Source organism: Phaethon lepturus, unplaced genomic scaffold (assembly GCF_000687285.1).
Source record: "Phaethon lepturus isolate BGI_N335 unplaced genomic scaffold, ASM68728v1 scaffold16174, whole genome shotgun sequence".
NCBI lineage: Eukaryota > Metazoa > Chordata > Aves > Phaethontiformes > Phaethontidae > Phaethon > Phaethon lepturus.
In genome coordinates, this window is record NW_010537172.1 from 49,893 (window position 1) to 72,203 (window position 22,311).

General features: G+C 40.2%; 1 protein-coding gene across 1 annotated transcript in view; it reads left to right on the top strand.

Moving 5' to 3' along the window:
* Positions 1 to 22,311, top strand: part of NAV3 (neuron navigator 3) — a gene marked incomplete at its 3' end in the record, with an annotated part of 104,988 nt that overhangs the window by 45,745 nt on the left and 36,932 nt on the right. The window contains exons 6-12 of the mRNA XM_010286415.1: positions 1,539 to 1,671; positions 5,026 to 5,302; positions 7,491 to 8,196; positions 9,785 to 10,273; positions 16,857 to 16,898; positions 19,233 to 19,393; positions 21,246 to 21,434. Of these exons, the coding sequence (XP_010284717.1) occupies positions 1,539 to 1,671; positions 5,026 to 5,302; positions 7,491 to 8,196; positions 9,785 to 10,273; positions 16,857 to 16,898; positions 19,233 to 19,393; positions 21,246 to 21,434 (1,997 nt within the window). The remainder of the gene's footprint in view (positions 1 to 1,538; positions 1,672 to 5,025; positions 5,303 to 7,490; positions 8,197 to 9,784; positions 10,274 to 16,856; positions 16,899 to 19,232; positions 19,394 to 21,245; positions 21,435 to 22,311) is intronic.

Below are 22,311 nucleotides of genomic sequence, written 5' to 3' on the forward strand. Positions count from 1 at the left end.
CTCACCCTCTGAAATATGTTCCTCTTGTCACTGAGCTGGCTTACTAATGTGATTTTTTACCTTTCGCAAAATGAAGGTAACGCTTGCTGCAGTTGCTATGATACAAGCCTAGTGCCACTGAACTTTCTGGTGCATCAGCACCCAGTTTGTACCACGCACTTGACTGTTGCTGCTGTTATGACTTTCTAAAGCCTTCCATGAACAAGTGGACAAGTGAATTTAATCTCCCAAAACCCCACGTGTAAAATAAGGGTTCATAGATATTTTCCTTGTTTGCTCTGAATGACTAGTAGCAAGAGTACTCAGCATTAACTTGACTGTGGGATTGAATTTTAGATTTTTTGTAAAAGGCAGCTCATGACATAGGCTACAGCGAAACAAGGATGTTATGTACTCTCTCTTGTGTTTTGAACTTTAACAGCATGCATAAACATGTCACCTAGCTTTGCCTCTCCAGAAGTTACGTGTTTAGAACAGGCTTCATCAACCCTCTCCTCTCTAGGAGAGGGAAAGACAGAAAGAGGCACCTTCAGTGGACAGTTCGTCCCACAAACCTGAGACATTTTCAGCCAGGATGAATTACCCCCTAGAGGAGCTTGCTGCTTTACTAGTCAGAGAGGGCACCTAGATAGATAGCTTAAATGAGATACCTAACTTTTATATAGTTATAACTACAGCAGACGAATCCCACTGCAAGTGCTAAGGTGAATATTTTTCAAACTCGGTGGCCTGGGAATGATCCAAAGCAAGATTAACAGGTGGAGATGCAGCAAAACTGAGAGTATACTGCTGTATATGGCAACAAGCGAAGAGTCATGATGTAACACAACGGAGAAGCAACTGTGTAGAGAAAGGTCTGAGAAACACAGATCAACCTCCCTTCTGTGCAAAAGCAAGGCTTTTGTAAGTGACATTTCTATGAGAGCAGCCTTTCTCTCATTTGCATCCTCTGCCTCGATCTCCCAAAGCAGAAGAGCTGACAGCCTGTGTTTCTTGAGAGATACATAACATGTTCTCTGTCAACTCTGGTGACTGTATCATCAGGGAATCATATTTTGATGACATTGTACCCACTAGACAAAGGCTGAAGACAAAAAAATAAAACTTTTGGAAATACTGTCTTCCTGCTGAGATACTCCTTTTATTTTTCTGTAGCTTGGAAATCCATCAGGTGTTATCCAAGCTATTAATAATGCTTTGGCTAGCAATATCAGGTAGGTTTAATGGATTTCCCTGCCAGTGTACTGAATGTGATTGCAATGAAGCATGAAACAACCTGTTTTAATGACTTATACTAGTGCTTGCTTAGACCTGATGTTAATTTTTTAAAAGGCACCAGGGTCTTTCATTAATTGAACAAGCAACCACTTGACAGTGAGTGAATAACTAATTAAAAAGTCTGAAAACTAATATTCTTTGTACACTAGGAAATATTACTGCAAATTTTCTGGTAAATCTCTTGAAGAATAAGTGATCTCATTTATTGATTTTGAGATGTTTTCTGCCTATTGACGCGCAGTATCATCCTTTCTCTGCAGCTGGGATGACAGCAGCTCAGTTAGTAGTGGCCTCAGTGACACTCTTGACAACCTCAGCACGGATGATTTGAATACCACCTCATCTGTCAGCTCTTATTCCAATATAACTGCCTCTTCAAGGAAGAACACTCATGCCCAGGTGAGTAGCTTTTCATTGCCATTTCTTGCAATACCCCACAAGCATGCAGGATAACAAAGAAAAAAGTTTAGTCTCCATGCCTCTGAAACAAATGAAATATTCATATTTTACGAACTCCTCTATCACACTTTGTGCAAGAAGCCCACGGACCCCGCTGACCCAACCCTGACCCGTGGGCTGATGCCTCAGATGCCCTGCTCCCAGGGCACACCCCACTGCTGAAGGTGCTGGCTGGTGAGACACTGTTTCTGCCCGCCCTGGTCCCAGCCCCAGGAAGCCCCCAGCCCCTGCTGCAGCCTAACACAAAAACACCACAATATGACTGGATCTGTGATGGGTAGATTTCTGCTCACTTCGTCCCATTTGGAGTATCTCTTTCAGCAGATATCACAATTTAAAATAAGGTAGCTTTCATCCTTCAAGAGCTGACACATATCAGGGAAAAAAATACACAGGCTGTACTGTCCTTTCCCTGTTCTCTCCACTGGGAGAAAAGAGGCTGAAGGGAGGAGCCTGCAGGCAGCAGAGCTTCTCTTCTGCCCACTTAGGTCCAGGAAAGTGTCCCATGCGCCCACAAGATGACAAAGTAGAGTTCTGAGCAGTGTACATCCACAACCTATATATTTAATACATATATATGTATGTATATATATATTTATAAAGCCGTTTAGCCAGGTATCCCAGTATTTCTTCCCAGCTCCCCTCAAAATTGCAGTGATGAGAAAGACAATGCTGAATGCTTGCAGGACTCAATTCTCCAAAAAAAAGAAAGAAAAAACAGAAGAGTTAATCCCAATAGAAAAGCATTCTCTGCCATGTCGTCTCCTGTTTACAAGCAGGGAACTTAAAGACTGAACACTCAGCACAGGGGAAGAGTTATTGCCTCCAGAGATTTATGTCAAGTGTTCAGGACACAAGTCTGACACTCCCAATTCCATTTGGACTCCTGCAGGCAGCCAGTGCCTGCAATTCAGAGATCTGTTTTGTAGATGCACATTGCGGCAGACTTTGTCAACAGGAGCAAAACACGTATTTGTCATTTCCAGCAGGCAATGGGGAAATAAAGTTACTTTGGGAATGAAGATTTCTTTAATCTGCAGGAGGACAGATTTCAGACCAATGTTGTACTCATGCAAAGATACTCACGCAGATGCCAGCATTCTTCAGCCCTTACCATTGCCCTTCTCACCCCATCAGGGTCTCCCATGGTTACTAACTGGAGATCAGCCTCTTCCCTTTCACATCAATAGTGATGGCCAGCTAGTCCTGACTTACTTGTTCCACAGCACCATCATCATCATGACTGGGAAATCTCAGACTGACTATTTAACTCTTTGCAGGTTTTTCATTCAAGTGATCTCATGATCTAGCTGCTGAAGGCTGAACCAGATGTTATTTATAGGCCTTTCTTCAGTGATAGACAGAGATGCAACACGTGTTGAAACGTACCTTTCATGCCAGAGTTGCTTTATGTTATGAAGGTTAGGAACAGCCTTTTATCAGGTCTTCCTTTACTGGGCAGATTAATCAGAACATGCTGTACTCCACGCTAGCCTGCAATCACAGCCAGAAGCTGAGATGAGCAGAATATGTAAGTATTTTGCCAGCTGTTCTCCAGGTATAAGACATACTCATGCAACACAGAGATCCCTTTTGCACTTTTTAAGTCATTGGAGCAATGCAAGCTGGCTATAGCCTGAGGCAGAAATTGCATATTTTTGTTGTCGTTTTCTTATTAAAAGAGGATTAACATCGCTTTTTGGATCCCATAATGGTGAAGACGGGCTTTTAGAAAGTATTATACTTGTTGCTTCTTGGAAATGATGCAGTTTGCTTTAAAAATGTATAGCTATGTGTTTATAACCATTCATTTATGAGAAAAGTTCTGGGGACATTATATGTGTTGTAACAATAACACTGATGAAAACTCTCTTCTGAAGGACCCTGCAATATTTGTGTAGATGTTTGCTTGGGCTCTTTCCCATCAGTCCTTACCCAAAATCTGTGCTAGCGTCTCCAAAGCACATATGAAATTACGGAAGTGCAGAGAGCTTTTGCATTTTCCATGCCTCAGATGACAAATATGTAAACAGCAACCGATTATTCTGTCCGTCATCTAACCAGTATTAATCCTACTTATGACAGCAGCACCTAGGAAACAGCCACAGAGGGGTCTCTGTGGAGAAGGAGTTGTGGCAACACAGAATGATGAACAGCCCTCCCCTGAAGGCGATCCAGTTTGCAGTCCCGCTTAGGTTGGCTGTATGAGGATAGGGCTGTGATTACACCAGGCAAAAGTAGTGCACAGCGATACCTGAGAGCAGCACCACTTTTTGCTGTTAAGGAGGGGCAGAGGTAAGCAGGACTGGAGAGATGACGATGTGCAAATAAGGCTTGAGGCTGATGTCGGGAGGCTGCTGGAAAATGCAGGAGGAAGGGTTACAACGAACAGCCTGTCAGCACAAAGGCGGCGAGTCCTGTCAAACACAGAGCGCAGGGTCAGTCTCCAACGTTTCTATTTAAGCCACTTTCACAGCTTCTACATTGTCTGTCTTCTCGGGCTGCTCCTTGCACACCCTTATCAGCAGGCAGCCCGGAAAGCAAATGCCGCAGGGGTGTCAGGTCCTCACGGGGGCATCTTCCACATGGGTCTGAGTTTCAGAGCAAGTGTGACCCCAGCTGGTTACCTTCACCCCGCTGGTGGGTAGCGCTCGCGTAAGCCTCTCTCCTAGCGGCTCTGCTATCTGATATAGCTAGAGTGAGTTCCTTGTTGGGAACAATTCATGTCAATGGAGACAAACCAGTAGAAAAGCCGTCAGCTGTAGCGCTGATAATGTTGCTGAAGGTGTTATCCTTGCTCACTGGTGGTACAACGTACTCAGCGCTGCCGGGAGCAATGTTCTTTATTCGGTCAGTGGAAGGCTTGGTTTGGAAAAGGCAAGTAACCAAACTGAGGCAGTTTTAGTAGGATATTTAGAAATTCCCTCATTCAAACTTTTAGTAAAACCACCTAGAGCAGTGATTCATTTGTGAAATTCAGAGAGAGCTGAGGAACAATAAGGTATCATCACTGATGATTAAAGTAAATTATGTTTCACTTCATTATGGTTTATCTGTGAAGGAGAGAGTTGAAATCTTTTGAAAATGAAAGAAAAAAAGTCTTCCCGAAATGGGAATGTTTTTAAACTTTCAGGATCAGGACACTAATGTTTTATAAGGGAAGTTTCCATGGCCCTTGCTGCAAATAAATCAATGTGCTTATTTAGTCTCCTCCCCTCCTGTGATTTAAGAAATCAGCAAATACTGGAGGTGCTGAGACTGACCATTTCTCATGCAAATCTCTTGTAGCTGAAGACGGACTCGGAGAAGCGCTCAGTTACAGACAGCGAAACTTGGGGCAGCACGGAAGAACTGAAGAAACCAGAGGAAGACTTTGACAGCAGTGTAGACAGCAGTGGCAAGTGGAAAGGCCTTCCCTCGGGGCTGTCTGAAGAGTCGGAGAAGGGGGGACAGAAAGCATCTCTCTCTGTTTCACAGACGGGATCCTGGAGGAGAGGCATGACTGCACAAGTAGGAACAACTCAGTCCCGGCACAAAGCAGGAACAAGTGCGCTCAAGACCCCGGGTAGGAAACTTCTGTAGTTCAGATTACAGCATTGAAAATTAAGGTTTTCTACTTAGAGTTCACCTATAAGCAGTAAGGAATCTTTAGTGGGCTAAAAATAATTAATGGATCTTATAAATGTGTGACAGATGTGAGGAACTGTAAGCATGTTGGTAGTTCTTCTGATAAATAACTGCAAGCCAAGATTGTAATAATAGACTAACTTGTTCATCTCTGTTAGTTTGCTACACTGCATACTAGTAATTTATTAATGGCACATGAATGTATCCATAACAAAAACTGTGATTGCATTTTATTTTATTATCATTTTAGTACGTCAACTCCTATTAAGGAATTCTTAAAAGTATTTTTGGACTCATCTATGCCTTATCTTTGTTCTCTAGAAAACCTGTACCTTTGATAATGTAACATATGCATAGAAATGGCTAAAGTTTAGAAGCTGAGATAAAAAGATTTAACATTCAAGTGAGGGGACTCAAAATTAGCGTTTCTGAACTAAAGCTGAATTGTCACATTCCAGATACTGCGGGTATTCTATAGACCACTGTTAAGAGATAAAAAATTGTAAAAAATTGCTTTTCACACACTTTCTTCAGCGCTAGATGACTTCTTACCTAATTTTGGAAGGCCTCTCAGAAGTAGTAACCACTTCTTCTAGTTTTGAAGCAAAAAAATCCAAAGTAGATGGAAGACATTATTATTAGGACCACATAATCCATCATTTTACTAGGATGATATCGATTCTTTGTAGGACATTTTCTAGACCTTTGTCACATCCTGACAAAATACTGCATGAGCATGCTTTAACGCTGAGTTGTAAAGGCAACTAACGAAGATCTCCTCAGAATAAATCCAATCCTTTGTGAGCCTCTTTTGTTTCTTTGCAATTTGGAACTGCTAAACATTGGTCAGCCTCTGGTCTATAAGATCCCTGAGGAGCATTACTATGGTCAGTGGTCATATGGATGCAGAAATGATACCCCTGTAGTAGCAACTGAAAAAGGAGATACTACAAGGTTTACCACATGCCAGGCTAAGTTTCCCAGATCCGTTTTGCTGAAGATGAGTAGGCAGGCACTCTGCAACACAGAACTGAGGCCTTAATTTTTCAAGCATATATTATACATATTATATTTCTGTGTGTTCACTGTGTAGGAGTCTGATCCATTTCTTGGCATGTGCATGTGTTTGTGTAGCATAAAATGTGCACTAGATAAAAACATGAGTGGATTTAGCTCTGACTTGTAGGTGTTGCTCTTTATTACAGTTTCGTTCCTTAAGAGGAATTAGGCCACCCACCTCTGAAACTTCCATAATCACTTGAAGAGTGAATTAAAAACTTTGTTACACTGAATATTTTTTCCTTATTAGGACCATACAGTAAATGCTTAAAGAGAAATTAGAACAGAAGGAAAACGGCATTTTTTGTGTGTTTGTAAAATAGGAAAAGGATATTTTCTTTTCAGGTGGAAGAGGATATCTTATTTAAATCTTTCTAAATGTCACAATAACATTATGTGGGAATATATGATATATAGGTGTGTGTCTGTGCGGTACTGAAGACAGCCTCTCAGAAAATCCAAAATCTTGAAGAGATATCAAGGATATGACAAAGGCTATTAACTCATGTAACTAATATCGTTATAGATCAAGAAGATTCATACCGTGATAACATAATCTCTCCCTCATAATTTTGTGTAATTAAAACCAAAATAAACTTAGTTATAAGCTAAAAAAAAATGTAATCAGTGAAAACCAAAGGACTCAATAAGTGCCATTAATTTCTACATGCATAATTAATGTCATACTTCTGGAAATGTTAATTACATGTCACGTTTTATTTCTAAGTATCAGTTTTTACCAATAGAAAAACCGAAAAAAAAGCAAATAAAATTCCTTATAGTTCAGTCAGGATAATTTTCTACATTTATGCTCTTCAGCTAAATATGAAACAGGAAGTTCTCAGGAGAATTTCAAGCTTTTAATACTTAATGCTTACTTGTGATGTGTTGTACCTACTATTGACTGCTGATGGAGGACTAAAGACTAAATCGGTCGGTTTTCTTAGGGTAATTTTTCTGTTTGTGTACTTTTTCATTTTGAAATTGTAACCACATAGTGTTAAAATTAGATATGGAGACTTTACAGCTTAAACACAAGTGTCCTTTTCAAATATACTTTTATTTAGGAAAAACAGATGACGCAAAAGCTTCAGAAAAAGTGAAGACCCCCCTAAAAGGAGCCTCCATCCAGCGCTCTCCATCGGATGCAGGAAAAAGCAGCGGCGATGAAGGAAAAAAACCTCCCTCTGGCATTGGGAGATCAACAGCTACGGGATCCTTTGGATTCAAGAAGTCTGGGATGGCATCTTCTACCATAATCACCACAAGTGGAGCGACTATCACAAGCGGGTCGGCGACTCTAGGAAAAATGCCAAAATCTTCAGCCATGGGCGGGAAGTCCAACGCAGGGCGGAAAACAAGCTTAGACGGTTCTCAGAACCAGGATGACGGCGTCCTGCACGTGAACTCGAAGACGACTCTGCAGTATCGAAGTTTGCCTCGCCCATCGAAATCCAGTGGCAGCGGGATCCCCGGCAGGGGCGGCCACCGCTCCAGCACCAGCAGCATCGACTCCAACGTCAGCAGCAAGTCTGCAGGTGCTGCTGCCACCAAACTGCGAGAGCCAAGCAAGATCGGTTCCGGGCGGTCCAGCCCCGTCACCATCAACCAGACAGACAAAGAAAAAGAGAAAGTGGCCGTGTCCGATTCCGAGAGCGTCTCGCTGTCCAGTTCACCCAAATCTAGCCCAACTTCTGCGAGCGCCTCTGGCACGCCAGGACTTAGGCAGCCGGGATCCAAATACCCAGATATCGCCTCACCCACTTTTCGAAGGTTAGTGCTTTTCTGTGAATTCCGGAATTTGCAGTATATAAAGCAGGGATTTTTCAATGTGTTAAAGCACTGGGCAAAAAGCTTTCTCAGGGCATATTTTGCTACAAACAGAGAACCGAGTTAAAAAAAAATAAATAAAAAGATAATATTTGTTCACACAACGCAATAATTTTCTAAGGCCTTAAAAACCTCCCCAGACCTGAAATGACTGTTCCTTGAGCTTTGAGCATTTTAGGTACATTCCCATAACAACACTTTGAAGGTTAGAATAAGTTGGACTCAATAATACTTATGGGTCCCTTCCAACTCGAGATATTCCATGATTCCAAGTTCCTAATGAATATTCAGGAACATGAGAAGTTCCCTCTCAATACTCTGGTAAACCCCCAGAGGGAAGAAGGAGGTCACATTCAGGCACGTTCTGTTACTGGAACAGGCAATGCCACAGCCTGGTCGGAGAACTGAAGAGCTCTATAGATAAACAAAGCATTTGCTTTCACGTTGTTGGCAGCTCCAGCTACAAACGTTTCATTATCTTAGCAGCTTTTCTACATTTTTTATCACAAACAGAGCTAAATTTCAATTGGAAATGTTCTATTGTAACGTTTCTGGAAGCATAAATCTGGACGAAGTATAAATGGGGATGCAGCGGTTGCACTGTTGGCTACAAAGCCAATAGTGCCCTCTCGTGCCTGAATACCAAAACAGCGTCTCCAGGCTGCTGGGGAGCTGCCGCTGATTTTTGTGGGCTTGGTAATACGTAAAATGGATTCTTATGTTATTAGCCATGCTTACTTTACCTCACGATAAGTTTTGCATGTATTTCTCATTAATTTATGAGCTGCACCATAACTGCAGCTTAAAAGATTTCCAGTAAGACATTAAGTCATCACATGACCTTTTATTTCAACAGTTTTAGAGGATTTGGGGGGTTTTTTTCATCATCACTCTAGAATTTTCTTCTATAGAATTGCTGGAAGCAATTATGTGAAATACACCTCTGTCATGACTGCCCCTGGAGACAAACCGAGCCCATCTAGCTCCAGTGCAGTTTATTCTGTCTGAACGGTTACTACATGACCGATGACCGCATGACCATCTGTGCAAAAGAACAAGAGGGACATTTTACACAAATACTTAGACGTTTATTAAACTATGAAGGATTTTGCAAGTGTTTGTTGCAATCTTTTTAGCTGATTTGAGAAGCGAGGGGTTTAAAAGCTAATGAGTTAGCCGTGGGAATGCTAACGAGTTAGCCGTGGGAATGCTTAATTACTGAATTTGGGTGAAAGTGTAATCTGTTTATGCACTAATAAGACAAAAATGTGATTATTTTACCTCTCTGGGAGGGTCAGTATGTGCAAAGAGCACAGCTGAACAGGAGTGAATGAGAGCTGTTGCTAATGAAACAAACCCTGATTATTGTGATATGGTTAAGTGAATTTAATTTTGCGATGCGATTGATCAACTAGGTAGGCATGATTTTAGTAGCGGTAATTAAAAATGTGTAGTTTGGCTCTTAGGATGTTACGCCATGAATGTTTAATGTGGCTATCAGTTTCTCTAAAGCTATTTGTTTTACATTTAGGTTGTTTGGTGCCAAGGCAAGTGGTAAAGCTGCCTCTGCACCCAGTACTGAAGGTGTGAAACCCACATCGGCAATGCCCAGCCCTAGTACCACATTGGCACGGCAAGGCAGCCTGGAATCGCCATCCTCGGGCACAGGCAGCATGGGCAGTGCAGGTGGGCAAAGTGGTAGCAGCAGCCCCCTCTTCAGTAAACCTTCGGACTTAAATGCAGATGTTGTAAGCTTAAGTCACTCCTTGGCTTCCAGTCCCGCCTCAGTGCACTCTTTCACATCAGGTGGTCTTGTGTGGGCTGCAAACCTGAGCAGCTCTTCAGCGGGCAGTAAGGACACACCAAGTTACCAGTCCATGACTAGCCTTCACACCAGTTCCGAGTCTATTGACCTTCCTCTTAGCCATCATGGCTCTCTCTCTGGACTGACAACAAGCACTCAGGAGGTTCAGAGCCTGCTCATGAGGACTGGAAGCGTCAGATCTACTCTTTCGGAAAGGTGAGCTTGCCTATAGATACAGCGACCACGAAACCAGTGAGAGGCAAAAGCACAGGAGCCAAAAAAATAAACCCTTTACCTGTTTTCCTGAAGGGACACTGTTTTATTAGCAGCTTAGTCCTTTATGTAAAAAAGGAAGGAAGGAAGGAAGGAAGGAAGGAAGAAAACTATAAAGTAATTGCAGGCATTGGACATGGAACCAACTGCCTTTTAAGGTTTTACAAGCACATTTTCTATCTTGAGAAGTTTTTTTGTTCCCTTGTTCTGGAGAACAACCAGAGAAAAGGGGAAAACTGTCTCATTAAAGGCAAATCTGAAGAGCTGCCGAATGAGTCCTGCATGCTGGATCTAGTTGCTGTCCCAGCAACTGGCAGCTCCAAAGCTGTATCACTGCCCTCTTGGTGACAAACCTTCTCCAGCAGCGGGACCCCACCAGTTTTCGTCCCATTAGCTCAAAGCAGAGCTGGTGGTCCCCTGCCTTGAGCTGTCCAGTCTTGCCTTAAAATGCCCAGTCTTGACAAGCTGCTTCTTACATGGTGATCATTACACGGATACTTATTAAAAGGCAGTGTCACTGCCAGGGAGACAATTTATAAGATGAGATCCTCACTATATGCACAGTCCTGCTGAGTGTCTGGAACAGGCAAAAAAAAGTAAGAAAAGGTTTTCCTCTGTTTGCTGTTTTAAATATCTTTTGGACATGCAGGTATTTTTCCATTTAATTTATATTATAAAGTGGTGCATCCCCTCTGGCACAGTTGTACCATGATTTTTTTTTAATTAAAAAAAAAAAAAAACTATGTGTGAAATATTTATTTGCCTTTTACAAGAGAGAAAAAAATAAAATTTTCTAGGCACTAAGTGATATTCTTTTCCTGTGAAAACTTTCAAGATTTGACTATTGAACTTTTATGTCACATGGGGATTGAAAAGTCAATATTAAATATTTCATTAGCCTTTGATTCAAAAAAGAAAATTATACTAGAGTCAGACAGGAGTAACGTAAACTTTTAAAGGTTACCCTTAGTTGTTTAGAAAATATACGATTATTTGAAGGAAAAAATGTATATATGTCAAAAATATACAATGTTAAAAACTTTTTTCCTTTTATATAAAAAAAGATTTTTCAATACCAGTCCTTTCCATAGAAAGATTTCACTTTCAGTGAATCAGCATTAAAAAAACCTAAACAAACTAAACTAAAATTCTAAACAACTCTTCGCCAAATCTAGATGGAAACTCTCCACACATTTCATTCTCTTATGTTACATTCATAAGTATTACTATATCACCTAAAATCACACCTCTTACTAATATAATTACAACACTATAAAACGTATGTATGTACCAAGATAATGTATTGTAACAACAGTAGTTAAAAACACACTGATACATGAGTAATTTGCAATTTGCACTGTGCTTTTAATTTTTAAATAGTAATTTGCATTGTGTGCCATAAACTGAATATGACAATATCTATTAGAAAGTTAATTATTCATATTTAGGTTATAAAACCCTTCACTAATTTTTAGTGCTACCCATATGGATGGTGAGGTCAATAGGATGATGTGGAAGAGTATGAATTTATGCCAAAGATCATATTTATTCAGAGGATGTTAAACATCACATTTAAAATGTTAATGGTTTGGCATAAGCTCCTGAGCAACCCCCACTACTAATACTTTATGTATTTGTTCAGTGACTTAATTTCAGTGGTTCCAAATACTTTGCCTTTGGCAATATTTTTAAGTTTCAGATTTGTCCATATGGGGATATTATGACTGAGTTCAGAGCGAGCCATTTATAATGTTGATCTGGCCTCAAAACAAATATATGTACCTAGAGAAAAATGGTGTCATTTCTTGAATTAAAGCCCCAATAGGGTTTTTGCTATTTAATTTTTCTGAAAGGCCTGTTACAAGTGCTGTGTTATTTCTAAAGTGTTTTAGACAGTAAAACCTACGTGTAGCAAAATAATTTTTCACAACAAAAGCATTGGTTTGCAAAGTTAGAGGCAGATACGTCTGGCAAAAAATTATGTACTTTTTCCTTTGTAAACTCAGATTACAGAGGGACTTGGACAAGCTCGAAGAATGGGCCCGTTTGGACCTCATGAGGTCCAACAAGGCCAAGAGCAGGGTCCTGCACCTGGGTGAGGGCAACCCCCAGTATCAGCACAGGCTGGGGGATGAAGGGCTCAAGAGCAGCCCTGCCGAGAGGGATTTGGGGTACTGGTGGATGAAAAGCTGGGCATGAGCCAGCACTGTGTACTCCCAGCCCAGAAGGCCAACCGTATCCTGGGCTGCATCTAAAGCAGCGTGGCCAGCAGGTCCAGGGAGGTGATTCTGACCCTCTGCTCCGCTCTGGTGAGACCCCACCTGGAGTCCTGCATCCAGCTCTGGAGCCCTCAGCACAGGAAAGACATGGACCTGTTGGAGCTGGTCCAGAGGAGGGCTGCAAAAATGATCAGAGGGATGGAACACCTCTCCTATGAGGACAGGCTGAGACAGTTGGGGTTGTTCAGCCTGGAGAAGAGAAGGCTCCAGGGAGACCTTATTGCAGCCTTCCAGTACTTCAAGGAGGCTTATAAGAAAGATGGGGACAGACTTTTCAGCAGGGCCTGTAGCGATAGGACAAGGGGTAACGGATTTAGACTAAGAGAGGGTAGATTTAGACTAGATTTAAGGAAGAAAGTTTTCACAGTGAGGGTGGTGAAACACAGGCACAGGTTGCCCAGAGAGGTGGTAGATGCCCCATCCCTGAGCAACCTGATGTAGTGGAAGACATCCCTGCTCATTGCAAGGTGATTGGACTAGATGGCCTTTAAAGGTCCCTTCCAACTCAAACTATTCTATGTTTCTATGATTCTATAATTTGAGGTGCCTCTGGTAATGCTAGCTGTAGCCTGGCATAAGAATTATCTTCAAAGACCCTTGTTCTTTTTCTTCAGTCACTCTAGAGCTTGCAAAAGATTGAATGAGCAGTCTCTGTAGTGAGATATACTAACAGAATGTAGAGACAAAATGAGAAAGACCGAAAGCACAAAATTAGATACAATTATCAGGCGACATAAATTCTACACGGATAAAGCCTAGGGAAAGCTAAAAGAGAAGAGAGCGCTAATAATAGATGATACAAATAAACATGGCTTTGCTTCATTGAAGCATTAACTGCAATCTGATAGCGAAGCATTATTAATGACAAGCATGCAAGAGGAAATGAAAAGGTTAAAGATTACTCTAATTTACTAGTCCTAATGAACTTTTCACTTCCCTGCTTCAGAGAGAGTCTGCAATAGCCCTGCAGTCATTAGGACTGAAGAAGAGTCTTCAGGCAAGCACACGAAGCAAGCCCACCAAGCAATGGTAGGGCATGAACACAGTGCTCCCTGCCAACTGCTGTATTGATACAGTGTCAAAATTTAATCCAGCCAAACTTTAAGTCATTCCATGCAATTCTTTTGCATTGTAGTAACCAGAAAAAGGGTTCAGTAAATACTAGTAAAATACTTGCTTTTTCAGCAAAATTTGCATCTCCCTCAAGACTTTTTCTGGTTTTGCACTAGCAGTATTTATTTAGACAAGTCTTCTTCTGTTGTTATAGAAGTGTAACTCCCTATGTGGGAGGACACTTGTATTTTAGCTTACAACAATTTAGAGAGAATAAAATAAATCATCCAGGTACTTATACTCTAAAATAAAACTGTATACTGGGATTAATTGGTGAAATATCACTGCTTTAACTGATAAAATTTTCCAGGTGGACACATCACCAATAGTCCTTTTGAACCTTTAATTGCTGTCGGGTGCTGCAAATTTATGTCTTTCTTCTGCTTGGTCTGAGTGGCATAGCAAGGGCTAGATAAAAAAACAGAAGTATAAGAATTAACAATGGTCTCATCAGCAATAATGGCTGCATTTTGTGACTGTAAGAGTGGAAGTGGTTTCTAATTACACGACTGGCTTGCTCTGGTTTATTTTAAAAGAATGTTTAGTTTTGAGGGCCATGAAAGTACATTGAAATCCACTTAAGGTCTTCAAGACTTTCAGTTGTTTTAAATTGTCATCATAGTTGATGGATGTGGTTTTAAGGTGTGAAACAGTGCATCATGTATCAGATTTTCTTGTGTGCCCAACCATTTGTAGAAAGTAATTTACAAAACCCATATCAGCTTGGCCCAGTCTTCCCTGGACCTCTCTAGGTGCTTCTTACCTTGCATTAGTTTGTTTTATTCCCTTACAGCTCTGCAACAGTTAGATATAGCCCAAAGATATGCCATCATGGCCCTTTCCCAAGTTAGCATCAACACCAAGGGCAGGTAGGAACCTGAGAAGTGTAAGACTTCCTGTAATTTCCCCCAGAGAACTCGCAGATGGTTTAGCAGTGCAAAATAAACAAAAGGGAATGGAGATACAGTGGGCTTCGTAACTTCAGCCTACATCTGCATGCATTTTCCGGCAAGACCACTTTTGACAATTGGCATGACAAAGGAAAACATCAGGAATATTACAATATTCTCAGCCCCACTTTATATTCGTATTTGTTTGGAGCCAAAGAGACAGTTTTCCATGAATGTATTGCTGCTTTAAGGAAAGGACTGCATTTTTTCAAATCATCTTTAGAGATCTTTTGAGCACTGAGGTCAGGCTGGTAGTGTCCTCATGGGGTCACTGCACGTTACAGTTCAGTTCTACTTACCAGAAGTCCAGTTTCTGCAGAGGTAACACACTCATCTTCTTGGTGGAGGAATGCTTTCAGATACTAAAAAGATATGGGCAGTTATGGGTCTGAATTAATAGTTACATAGCACCAAGGTTAATGCTTTCACACCCTCTCCATCTAGGGGCATCTTTGCAAGATTTAGTGTTTTAAAAACACAAAATGAATATTTGCTGCATTCACTTTAATGCAGTTGTAATAACTCCATGTTCATGCTGAGGAATATTCACCCCTTTTTCATTTGAGTATCTGAATTTAATATTTTTTTAGCAAAATCCTGTGGTCATTATTAGACTATTTATCCAACTGAAATAACTTTTGATTTGTGGATTGTTATAAAGGAGCACTGACTGGCTCCTGTATTTTAGATAATGTGCTATATATTATTTTTGAAATACATAGAACTTCAAGTTAATGTGAGAAAATGTATTGTTCGTTAGGATGCTTGAAGTATTTGCAGAAGAAACTGGTTTTGTTATTATGATCATGTTTGTTTTGAAATTTAGAGGTGCATTAAGGTACATAAAGGATCCATTCTTTTCTGTAAGGAACTAAAAAAATACAAAGACCATGCATTCAAATGTATGTTCTCATTTTATGAACCATTTGTGGTCCTCTTAGGTATGTTGGGAACAAAATGCTGAAAACTTAGTTCTCTATCTGATGGAAGACTACCCTCACATGGACCGTGATAGTGGGGCCTGTGCTGAAATCCTGCTAAGTTTCTCCTTCCATTTGCTTTCTCCCCAAGGCCCTGATTAAACTAGTAAAATTTCCTATAAAACTTCCTATAAAACTTCCTGGTGGTAAGAGGGATTTACTTCCATTAGACTGAGCCCTAATGGTAATGGATTGTTAACGCCAACACTAGTTTCACTGCCTTTACCTACTTGGATTTGGGTTACGTGACAGTGGGGTGCCCAGCACCCCCGGCACAATAGAAAATGACCTTTAGATACGGTGTGAGAGTTTTCCTGAGTAAGAAGGGTCCTAAGTTACTTTTGTTCTCTGAGCTGTGATTATGATATGTAATACAGAAACTTTCTAAATCCATTTCACAATTAATCCATATGGCAAAACTAGTTTATGTTCTTAAGGAAAAAAACATTGCAACACTTACTTGATGATAACTAGTTCAAATTCAACCCACAATAGTTGAGGACTGATCTGCCAAGTCTTTATGAGGAAACGCTCAAATGACACGATTTGAAGGAAGGCTAGTGCTTGTCCTTCTAGTGGTGGGGCTTGAATTAGGAAAACTCCAGTCATAGATCTCCAGTGATCAGGACTCTGCCACTGCGTATGTATGAATATGGAATAACGTTGCTCTGGTGCCACTTTTCATTGTTGCCACCATCATCTCATTATGTGAGCCCTACAGCAACAGAAAGCCAAGGGTCTGTATATTTAGCACATACTTCTACATGCAGAGCTGTCATTTGGCTTCTGGCAAGGCCATGCTGTCTCTTAGCAGGTGCTGCAACCCTCATTTCTTTTGGAAACCTATTGGCGTATCATAGGCAACTGTGAAAAATAAAGATTCATACTGTGAGCATATGATTCTTGCACAGATTGCAGGGTGAAGCTGTAGGAAGGTTAGAAATGGTAAGGAAGGACTTCTTTCTGACTTGGACAGTCTCCAAATTACTATTGACCCAGCCCAGAGCATGTCTGAATGAAAAATGAATGTGCAACAATCCATGTCCTATTGTCCCCTCCAATGAGTCAGGGATTTATCATGAAAGATATATTAAAAAGCATTAAATGACCTTCTATTATGCACACATATTTAGACCTTTGAAATTTGTAATTCTGAACAGTCATGTTTACTGTATGTCCTTAGGGATTTTTTTTGTTTTAACAGCATGCAGCTTGACAGAAATACACTACCCAAAAAGGGATTAAGGTATATATTTTTTTGAGCATGACTGCTACTTCTCTCTTTTTCTGTAACTTTTTCTACACTGTCTTTCCTTTTCTTTCTCCTTTTGTTGATCCTGTTTAAAGCAGAGTGCTTGGTACTTAGATTCAAACCAAAAAAACATAGATTTAACAATGGATTTTTTCTTTCCAAGTCTGCCTAGTAAATAAATTTTCTTTCAAGATACATCATGGAAAGTGAATACTGTTAAGGATAGTTTCCTTATGCAATGAATCTTAAAAGGCATTGAGTCCTGGAGAGCTAAAAGAGACAGAACAAGATAATTTTCCAATTCAGTGGGACTAATTGTTGAAAACATTACTGAGGAAAAACAAGGTTTTAGAGATGGATCTGAACTTGAACTTTAAATGTGGACATTCATCCAATTTGAATGGAAGATCAAGTAAAGGATAATAAATACTAATTTTACTATCCAAGGTTTTTAAGTATAAAATGAGCCCTGCTCCAGCTAGTCTTCTTGGTCCCTACCCAGCAATACTCAGAGTCCAACTTTGCTACTAATTCCCCACTAATTAGAACTGTGTTCATCACAGAAAACAGAAGTCATCTACCCTCTTCTGCGCTCAGTGGTTAAAAGAGGGGATCATTAGGTAACTTGTCTAATCTCATCAGGCATGGCCGCCTATCCCCCTATTCCAGGAAGGACATTTGTCAGTCAAGGGTATATGTGCATGCACACAGACACTCTGCAGCCTTCAAGTCACTGAAATCACACAGTGAAATCTCTTGAGTTATTGATAAATAATATTTTATAAAATTTTAAGTTAGTTCTAAAGTGTTGTCCTTAGATAGCATCTTCTGCTCTACTGCACTATTTGTTCCTTAAAAAGAATTTAATCAAATTTCCTGTTATCCCAAAGCAATCACTTTGGGTTGGGAGAGAATGGAAAAGGTGGAGGACATAAAAGAGGCATGAAGGGGACCCTGCAAGGGTACAATGGGGTGACTGAGGTTTGCAGCTGTACGATTGTAATGGTGGCTGAAAGCTGAAAGTGAAATGGAGTGGGAAAACCACTTATAGGCGTATAACCCTGGTCAATTATCCCAGAAAGATCACCAGTTTGATTTAATCTGCAGAGATCCCAGTCCAAGACCCAGATCCTGAATTCTCATTTTGCCATCTTTCTGATCCAACAACCGCTGGGTAACTCTGCTCTACCACATTTATAAGCAAAGATCATAGCTGTCTTTTTGAAAGGAGAAAGGAAGTAAATATTTAATCAGGACAAGATGTTTTAATGCTGTAAAATATTGTATAAAATCCCAAGCACAACATGAGAACTTACATGGTCATTTAATCTGCTTTCTAAGCAGAAATACTTGTGCCTTGCAAGCCTGAAGCCAGAGTATCAAAAGCCCTTTCTGCTCTGCTGTTTGGGGAACTCTGATGGCTCATGATGGTGGTGAAGAAGGTGCTCATTGCTCAGCAGGAGACTGTGCTGAATGAAGCAGGCTATTGCAGACATAGCTGAATACAGTTGCTTGGTTAAGACTCACACTGCCTGCACTTTTTGTTGTTTAACCACTGCCAGACTTGCCCTTCTTCCAGTCCAGCCAAAAGAGGCTGGGCCGGTGAGTTACCAGTTCTCCCTCTTAGCCCATGTGTCAAGCTGCACTTGTTTTATTGGTTTGCCACAGGAAGCAGTTGATGAATTATTTCATTGCCAGACTTATTCCTTCCAGAGAACTCATTTCTACTAATTGTGGATTTTTCCTGTCCCTTTCCCTCCCCCCAGTTTGGGGCAGGACACAATGCCAAGTAGCATTCAGAGCAACAGACCACGTGTATGACCATGAGTAGCTGTCATTACCGATGCAAACTCCTTTTTTAGAGTTGTTGATCTATTTCACTCCTGTCATCTAACTAATTGCCCACACAATCTGTGGCAGATCATTTTGTAAGCGGCTACTCACATTTCTTGGCTTCTAGTCTGTCCATTCCCTGTCCTAGCCATACAGCTTCCGAGCTTTTGCATCAACTTGTACACTTCCTGCAGCTTTGAAGTCCTTTCCTGTCAGCTAAATTGTCTGTCTTCTATGGTTTATCATCAAGGAAGGGAATGTTGTTTTGGGGAGGGGGATGAAAAGGAAAGGGGTTTCAAGTCCTGTATTTTTTCTGTTCTAATAAGATGGTAAATTTTACCTTGGTAAAATCCCTGGTGGTAATCACTTGACTAGACTTGATGTTTTCCAAGGGGTCTGTTCTGTCTAACCGGTGAAGGGTATTTATGTGACACCTGTTGCTTTCAGAACCATCATCTTGTTGTTGTTTTGAGTATGTCAGCTGTGGTTTTTCAGATATACTCCATCATCCCGGCAGACGAGTCAGGAGGAAGGCAAGGAATGGCTGCGCTCCCATTCAACCGGAGGCCTGCAAGACACTGGCAGTCAGTCCCCGCTTGTTTCTCCTTCAGCTATGTCTTCGTCTGCAGCTGGAAAATATCACTTTTCCAACCTGGGTAAATGCTGTTTCCCTTCACCGTTTCTCTCACTCTAGATTAGACTCATAAAACTCAACCATTCATATTTCTTAGTTTGCCAAGCTAGCTAATTTAATTTAACATCTCCATCACCATATTGCGGTATCTCACTAATGAAAGGAAACTCACGATGTTTTTCATGGAGTAGGACAGGGTACCTCCTATTCTGCATAAAGAAGAAAGGCACAGATTCCCTATGACTTGCCCAAGGAGAAGAAAATCTGAGACGGAGCTGGAAATTAGTTTCTCATCTTTTAGGATTCACAGGCAGTAGGATTCTTTCCAGTGACTTTAGTGAATATCAACCCAGGCACTAAACAATGTTTTTTTTCCTATATACAGATTTGCTTTGAGATAGGTATTTCAATTTTTTTTTCAGTGGCTGGACCTGTCTATAACTGCACTGGGCCCGATCCAAATCCTATCCTTGAATACAATATAATATTTTAGGATGTGAGTCACATTTCATATTTATTTGATTACAGGTCAAAATTTAGATTTGGTTCTTCTTGATTTTGTTTCAAGTTAATCCCACACTAATTTAGTTTTGCTAATAATTTTATTTTTTCTTTAATGCTTAATAGAAAACCGTTTATTTGCACCATGTTGGACAAATACCTAGGTTCACAAAGAGTTTTTGTGGGTTTGGTCATTACTGTGGAATTAACAACCTTTGAAGCATTCACACTTCTGTCACTCTGTCACAGTTTATGGCATCTGTAGGTTACAATCACTCAAAAGCGATTTGATCAGACATACAAATGTTGGTCTTTATTACATATGGGAAAAAGAAGTTGAACAAAGCCACTGTTAATGATGAAATTGGATCCTGGCTAAGCAAGCCACTGCTTTGGATTTCCTCCATGTATTTGCAGTAGTTTTAGACACAGCTCTTTTTAAGCAGAGTTTCTCTCACTCTATCATTTTCTGCTTACGATTATCTTCTTTTTCTTTTTGTTCATAGTTCTTGTACTCACAACAGAGAGCAATAAGATCAGGGTTTTTTTTTTAATTTTGTCACTGTCCTTTCTTTCTTACCATTATCATAGCCCTGTGGAATAATTTGCTCTCACAACACAGCTGCTCTGGTGGTTTATGACTTAAAGCACATCTTGTGTGATGTAAAATAAAAGTCCGGACATGTAGGCTGAATTTGGATAGACCTTAGCTTTTTCTTCTAAGTATTTAGTTTGTGTGGTTCACGTGAACCATGACCAGGCTTTCCTTCCTACTGGCAAACAAACTTTGCAAAAGCTTAAAGTAGGTTCATCGACACTGTTCTGGATTTCACCCATGAGTGATGGGACTCCTGTTTATTATGATGAGATTCAACTGACCTGTGCCTGAATTTTAACCTAATATAGTGGTAGGTGTTGTAGAAAATCAAAGGATAAATATGTCCTGCATGTGCCAATAAACTTTGGTCTTAACAACAGTTGGTAATATAGGTATGTAACAATAAAAATACAGATACTGAATTATTAGAACTGCTTATAAAAAATACTTACAATTTCTTATTCCTTTTCAACTTTTAACTTTTACATCTTTCCCATCGATTTTCTGTCTTGGGCTGTCAAAGTGAACAAGTGTGTATTCAGACACCAGTGGTAGTGTTACCATGTGTTTTACAGGATTAGTCTCATCCAGCTCTAGCTCCTTGGAGAACGCCTGCTTCACGGTTTTGTGGTGGCTTTGTATGTAGGAGAAAAAGCCTTTCATTTTCTCAACAGTGTAAAGTCCACCTAACCATGCTAGTCCTACATTACAATTTTGTGCAGAACCAAAATTCATTTAATGGAATGTGCTTCATTAACAAAGCTTTGTATTCCAGTGAGTCCAACCAACCTATCTCAGTTTAACCTTCCTGGACCCAGCATGATGCGTTCAAACAGCATCCCTGCACAAGACACTTCTTTTGATCTGTATGATGACTCCCAACTGTGTGGCAGTGCTACATCCTTAGAAGAGAGACCACGAGCGATTAGTCATTCAGGTTCATTCAGGGACAGCATGGAAGAAGGTAAGACTGAGTTACTGTTTGGATCAGCAAATAGGCCCCAAAACAGGCCTCCAAAGTGGAGTAAAATTTTAAAATATTTCTTTTGTGACAAAAAAATCTAAATAATTTTGTGAAACTTTTTTTTTAATTCTGTCGAGCTGGACTCACAAGACTTCCTTAGCCTAAAGCATGGAAGATATTTCTTTCACACAGTAATATGCAATGCTGTGTATATCATACACATATAAATCCTTTATCAAGAATTTTGGAGGAAAGGAAGCCATTCCTGGAAAATTATTTTATTCTTTTTTTTTCCTCTAAATTTGAAGTGTCTGAGCATACCGTGACTACTGTGATTCTATGCTTTCTTAGTTCTACTCTGTATTTCCCTTTTTTTTTCCAAATGCCAGTGCTACTTAGCATCCCCTTTCTTTTATAGCCATTTCATTTCCCCACTTTCCTACAGCCTCCTACAGCAAACACTACATGAATTTCTGTATTTAAACTCCATCATTAATTCTGACCTCACTACTTTCTTTATGCAGATTATTAATATTGGTCTGGTTTCTTTAACGCTGTGTGCAACACCTGGAATTTGGGAAATATGTTTGGTTTGGTTTTGGTTTTCGTTCTTCTTTAACTACAGAGCATCTCACAACTCCTAATTAAATGCACTGTAACATTTTCTTATGCCTAACAATTCTCTTAAATCTGATTATTTGCAGAATTCCTATAAACACAAAGTTCTCACACCCTTTAATTAAAAAAAAAACAACAAAACAAAAACCCCCACTAGAATTTAATGGAGTTTCATTCTATAACATTATCTCATCAATCTTGCTTACTACAAAGTGATAACAATATAAATTGTTATTATATTATATTACTTTTATATATT